The sequence below is a fragment of the Limulus polyphemus genome, unplaced genomic scaffold (assembly GCF_000517525.1).
Source record: "Limulus polyphemus unplaced genomic scaffold, Limulus_polyphemus-2.1.2 Scaffold2778, whole genome shotgun sequence".
Taxonomy (NCBI): Eukaryota; Metazoa; Arthropoda; class Merostomata; order Xiphosura; family Limulidae; genus Limulus; species Limulus polyphemus.
This window is the reverse complement of record NW_013668388.1, coordinates 154091-161099: the sequence shown is the minus strand read 5'-3', so window position 1 is coordinate 161099 and position 7009 is coordinate 154091. Positions and strand designations below refer to the sequence as shown.

Genomic DNA, 7009 nt, shown 5'->3' with positions numbered 1-7009 from the left:
AATACATGTAAGTGATGTTTGTATACATTGCGTTAAATGATGTAGGCTAAGAAATACTGCACCAACAGCAACAGCAACAAGGGCTTTAAGGCACTAGCGATATGATAAAGTTATCTTATTAACTGAATCTTAATGTTGAATATTGTTTGTATATATTATATATATAGACTCTTAAAATATCACAGAAATGTTTGAAAATATTGCTTTTAAAGGTTTGATTTTAATCATGGATATTATATGATGAAAACTCTCAATTATGACGTGATTTACTGAAAACAAAGACATACTACAATGTATTGTCGACAAGTAAAGGGCCAGTAAGGCCCGGCATGCCAACCTCCGCCTTTGCCTGTTCCCAAGTCCAGGATGAGAAAGGAGGAGGGATGGGCGCGGGGCTAGTAACTCCACCCCGTAAAAACCAACCTGCTACAAGTAACTGCAACAACACCTTCCGTTGCCGAGGTGCCGTTGCGGTCCTATGCTCCACTGGGAGTTTACAGGAATAAAAAAAAAGCCAGTAAGGAAATATGTGATCAAAATTGATATTAGTGTCGTTATATAATAGCACAAACATTACTGATCAACAAATATGCATCGCCAGTTTAGGTGTTATACCAATAATAAAAGATGTGATTAAGATTATTATCAGTGTTATTTTTATACAATATCGCAAACACTACTGATAAACAGATCATGCATCGCCAGTTTAGGTGTTATTCCAATAATAATAAAAGATGTGATTAAGATTATTATCAGTGTTATTGTTACACAATATCACAAACACTACTGATAAACAGATCATACATCACCAGTTTAGGTGTTATACCAATAATAATAAAAGATGTGATTAAGATTATTATCAGTGTTATTGTTACACAATATCACAAACACTACTGATAAACAGATCATGCATCGCCAGTTTAGGTGTTATACCAATAATAAAATATGTGATTAAGATTATTATCAGTGTTATTGTTACACAATATCACAAACACTACTGATAAACAGATCATACATCGCCAGTTTAGGTGTTATACCAATAATAAAATATATGATTAAGATTATTATCAGTGTTATTGTTACACAATATCACAAACACTACTGATAAACAGATCATGCATCGCCAGTTTAGATGTTATACACCATTAGACTTAAAAAAACAATATTATGTTTCCAAGTAAGTAAGAATATTGTGCTTACCAGTTATAACTAAAACCATATTCACACGTGAGATATAAAAGTTACTTATGATTGGGAAACAGGACTTATTCATTAACGGAAAAAAATGTTTAAGATTCCGTAAACATAAAACAAATTCTGGCAAATTTTTCTGGAATCTGTTCCCAATTACTTACTCGAATCCTGCGCAGAACATGTGGGAGCTCACGGGAATGTCCCTTATCTTGTCTTTACATATCAAGTGATCTGCAAGACGTAAATTTACTGTGGACAGCTTATTGTTCGCAGTTGCAGCTGTAATTCCGTAAATGTCCTCGTTCTCGTCAAATACTGGAGCTCCCCAACCGGCAAGTTCTACGCTAATTCGCATATCTTCCGATAAGGGAAGCAGACGTTCTGAATGAAAAAAAAAAGATGAAAATATCAATAAATCAACATTCAAACAATTATATAATTTGGGCTAATTGAAAATGTAGCATCATATAGAAATAATGATTATAGGGTTGAAATAAGAAATAACCATTTCATATTTTTTTGTGACTGAATAAATAATGCTTCTCATACACATCACCAAATGAAGCAGTGAAGGTCACAAAAAAATCCTCAAATTTAAGGGAATAATGTTTCCACGTTTTAAACTTACCTTGAGTTCACTTCCTAAAGGTTTCACGATGGAGTTATTAGCAGAAGGTAACTTTTTTAGCTAGAAAATGACAACGAAAAACAAAGAGAATTGTTTAAAGTACTGGCCCAATTTTCTTACACCGAAATTCCAAGAAAATGCCTATCATTAAAATCATTTCCTCAGTATTCAATGAAAGATCATCAAGACAGTGTTTTAAATCATCACCCGAATTTCAACTTCATTGGAACTAGATAGCCAATAACGTCTTCCAAGATAAGTAGTTATGACGTCTTCATTTTATTGACCTTGTGAAGCTTCCCGTTATCGCTGTCATTATTAAAAAATAAATGAAAAAAAAGACGATATCATAACGTCTTCATTCCCACTAAACCCCAAGTTGCAGTTTTAACTACAGCAACTTTGAATAGATTACAATGCATAATACGACCTAGTTTGTACTTCTTTTAAGTGTGAATGCGTTCTAAAAGTAGCAATCAACGTTCTTATTTGGTTCGAAGCCAGATAAAGTCCTGGCGGCAGGTGCTGATAAATGGTCGCCTTTCCTCTGGTCAGTACGTCAAAGTTAGAAGTGGCTTTTCTTGAACTCTAGGGGGTCTATGACCTAGCCCATTAACTAGTGTATCATATAACATGCCGTTCATGTTGAAAATATCAAATATCATAGTTAGCTGATTGGAAGTGTTATTCAAAATTCATTTAAAATGATTTATTTTTTGAGACATACACATATATATTATATTTTTAAAGTACCTTTAAAATATCATAACTAATAACAATAAGAATAACAGGAATTGTATAGATATGTCGTTATAATTGTTAATTAAATCTCTTGTTCGTTTTCCAGATGGTTAATTTTTGTTCAGAAAATCTTTCACCGTGAATGAGGTTCTGGATCACGAGTGAATGGTAACTGCTTCCTGGTTGTTCACCGTGAATGAGGTTATGAGACACGAGTGAACTGTAACTTCTTACTGGCTATTCACCGTGAATGAGGCTGGGAATTTTTTGCCTATACACGTGTGGGATATTATGCTTAGCTGATGGGTTGCTAACATTCATGTAGGGGATTTACTTAGCTGAGATGAGGTTAAATCGTTTTAACTGGACTGATAGAGCTTACGTAAATCATATTTTGCTGGTCAGGGTTTGAATTTTATAACTTCAGTGTTTCTTACTGTAATTCACAAGAATCGCAGTTAATACGTCATGGAAAGCAGGGTATTATAAAAGTTATTCTTAGTTAACATTACCATATAGTTGAATATTTTGAAGTTACTATTTAAAATTTTTGGATTATTACATTTTGATTGACAAGATCTAGTCCAGTGGTTCCCGAACTCTATTAGTCTGAGGCTCCCTTGATGCGAATAACAAAATGTGAGACCCCCCCCTCTCCAACCTATAACTTTAGCATGGTGATTGAAAAAAGTACCGTAGTAAAACAATAACATCTCCTTTCAACATACTATATCATTTAATTGATTCAATATAATTTTTATCGGCTTATTGTTTATTTAGAATTAAAATTAAATCAACATCTTTGTTTTCGGCCTATTTTTTGGCGGCCCCCCAGAAAAAGCTTCACGGCCCCATGAAGGCCGCGGCTCTCACTTTGAGAAACACTGATCTAATCGACCTAATAAGTTTCCACAGTTTAAAACAAACAAAGTATAATTTAAAAACTATTAATGCACCTTTCTTTACGAAAAGTTCTTCGAAAGTTGCTATGAATTAGGTTTCGAAAACGAACCTAATCTTTATTGTCATGTGATTCCTTCCACCATGGTTGTTTTTTTATATTTTTTTGCTTTCTTTTCCATTCCTTTCCATTCCTAATTTTGAACTTAAAGACTAGTGAGAAGACAGATATCCAACATCACCCACAGCCAGCTCTTGGGCTATTCTCGTCTGATTGAATAGAGGGATTTGACCATCACTCTTATAACGCACCCTTATTCTAAAGGTATGGAGCACGTTCTAAGTTACTTATCTCGTCGGATATTACACTCAGAGCAACTCGAGTTCATTTCACCTTGTTAGTCACATTTCAGTAAACCAGGCAGATTATATGATATTTTATAAAACATTTCCATAGAATAATAGAAAAAAAAAGAATTCTCACGAAGTAATGAAATGGTTCTAATAACTTACTTTGGTCTGGAAGACAAGCGGGACGATAGATGACGTTCAAAGGAACAGGTTCATTTAACTTTATTAAAGCTAAGTCATGTTCATGGCTCATCGTGTAATTTGGATGAAGTTTAATTTGTTTAGCGTAGAAGTTCCTTTGAGTTTGATCTTCCTCTGTCAGGACGTTTTCTCCAAGAACCACAAACACTTGTTTCTGAAAAAAAAAGTTTTGGAGAAATTACGGCTGAAGAAAGTTTGAGTTTTTAAAAAAATCTATTTCAAAAATTTTTTTTTAAAGATAAAAAGATAATTTATTTACTGACCTACTGACAACAAAACAACCATTTTGGGTGAAGAGGTGGGAATTTGAGGAAACTTTTAAGAAATAGGCCTGTAACATGAAACGTCAATATAGAAGTTGATAATTAATACATATAAATATATAGGGTAGGCCATTGCAGATACTTAAAGATACTATTATTCTTATAGTTCATGGTTTGTTTATAAGGACGTTTGTATTACAATGGTATCGATGATGATGATGATGATGGCCACTTTAAACACAAGTTATTTATGAAGGAAAGATGTTTATTGTTTTGTTTTCCCTGTTCTAGTCTAATTTATATACATATATATATACAGTTACTTGTGTTTTAGTATAATCTATCTATTGCGTTACAGCTGTTTTATTCTAATTTATATACATATATATATAATTACTTGTGTTTTAGTATAATCTATCTATTGCGTTACAACTGTTCTAGTCTAATTTATATACATATATATATAATTACTTGTGTTTTAGTATAATCTATCTATTGCGTTACAACTGTTCTAGTCTAATTTATATTCATATATATACAGTTACTTGTGTTTTAGTATAATCTATCTATTGCGTTACAGCTGTTCTAGTCTAATTTATATACATATATATATACAGTTACTTGTGTTTTAGTATAATCTATCTATTGCGTTACAGCTGTTCTAGTTTAATTTATATACATATATATATACAGTTACTTGTGTTTTAGTATAATCTATCTATTGCGTTACAGCTGTTTTAGTCTAATTTATATACATATATATATATACAGTTACTCGTGTTTTAGTATAATCTATCTATTGCGTTACAGCTGTTCTAGTCTAATTTATATACATATATATATACAGTTACTTGTGTTTTAGTATAATCTATCTATTGCGTTACAGCTGTTTTATTCTAATTTATATATATATGCGGTTACAATTGTTCCAGTTCAATCTATATATATGAAGTTACACCTGTTATAGTTTAATATATATATGCAGTCACACACATGCTAAGATAATCTTTATATATGCTGTTACACCTGTTATAGTTTAATATATATATGCAGTTACACACATGCTAAGATAATCTTTATATATGCAGCTACACCTGTTATAGTTTAATTCATATATGCAGTTACACACATGCTAAGATAATCTTTATATAAATGCAGTTACATCTGTTATAGTTTAATTTATATATGCAGTTACACCAATTCTTATATTAAACATCGAGACTTGTCCTTAATCTTAAGTTTTTGTCTTCTCAACACTTTAAAATTGCTCACATTTGAAAAGACACCTGAATACAAAGCTTTCCAAACTTAACCAATACAGATTTAGTGGTTTCTAGCGTGATCTATATGAAATGTTTTACGTTTTAAACAGGCACATACGTTACTGTTTTAGTGGTTCCACTAAATACATATATGTTGGTTTATTTTTTTCACTAGCCGCTAGAGAACTAAGTATTTTAACATTATACCATGTCCACGGCCACCATGGCTCTTCTATCAAATGTATGTAAACAACTTGCTGCCGTAAGCACCCATTGGTCACACAACAGAACTCCACCGCAAAGTCCTATTTCTCCCGACATGTTATTTTTGGCCATCCCTATGTTTGTGTAGATGGTAGCAATCCATGGCCAATCATCCAAAATGTTTGGGTTTTCTTCCTTGACTTCTTCATCCTTCTCTGGAAGATAACCACACTTCTCTGGCCCTGGTGGAGGAGCTGAAGACAAATCACATGGTAAAATTAGGGTGCACTTGTATGTTGAATATGAATACCGTCAAGCTTTCGTTCAAAATAATATAAATAATAAAGTTATAGCATACAAATGCGGTAAATATCCGGTCACATACTGATTTTCTAATATGTGTTTAGTTTGTTATTTAAAGGCACAAGTAAGTGTATGTTAGCTTGTTGACTTTTGTGACGGTACAAATAATTATTTGTTACTTTGTTGACTTGTATGACAGTTCAAGTAATTAATTATATGTTTGTTTGTTGACTTGTGTGACACTACAAATAATTATATGTTAGTTTGTTGACTTGTGTGACACTACAAATAATTATATGTTAGTTTGTTGACTTGTGTGACACTACAAATAATTATATGTTAGTTTGTTGATCTGTGTGACACTACAAATAATTATATGTTAGTTTGTTGACCTGTGTGACACTACAAATAATTATATATTAATTTGTTGACTTGTGTGACACTACAAATATTTATATATTAGTTTGTTGACTTGTGTTGACACTACAAATAATTATATGTTAGTTTGTTGACTTGTGTTGACACTACAAATGATTATACGTTAGTTTATTGACTTGGATGTATGAATAATTATATGTTTATAATAAATGACTTATAAGGAAAAACAATAAAAAACTGTTTGACTTTTGAGGTGTCTATGACTTAACCTCTGTCTATGTTGTTTGTTTGTTCAATATTGTAAAGCTACACAATTGACTATTTGTGCTTTGTCCATCGCGGGGAATCGAGCTCCAGATTTTGCGTTTTAAGTCCGGAAACTTACTGCTGACCCATTAGGTTAAGATAATGTAATCAACTACAATAAAAACCAGATTAAGTAGAATATATGATGCTCTAGCATGATATCGCTAAAATCCGGAGTTCGATTCCCCATGATAGACAGAGCGTAGATAGCCCATTGTCTTCCACATTAGGGTAGGATAAATCTTCTAATTTATTTTGCTTCTTTGGTTAAAGTAAAT

At 32.2% G+C, this 7009-nt stretch overlaps 1 protein-coding gene across 2 annotated transcripts in view; it reads right to left on the bottom strand.

Moving 5' to 3' along the window:
* Nucleotides 1–1325: 1325 nt before the first annotated feature.
* The window catches only part of LOC106467885 (complement factor B-like), a 24931-nt gene continuing 19247 nt past the window's right edge, over nt 1326–7009 (bottom strand). The window contains exons 10-12 of one of the 2 annotated variants that reach the window (XM_022396097.1): nt 5748–5998; nt 3977–4169; nt 1326–1575 (exon numbers count right to left, since the gene is read on the bottom strand). In XM_022396097.1, coding sequence (XP_022251805.1) covers nt 1352–1575; nt 3977–4169; nt 5748–5998 — 668 coding nt within the window. In that variant the 3' untranslated portion in view covers nt 1326–1351. The remainder of the gene's footprint in view (nt 1576–3976; nt 4170–5747; nt 5999–7009) is intronic. The other variant, XM_013928269.2, reaches the window with a different exon arrangement.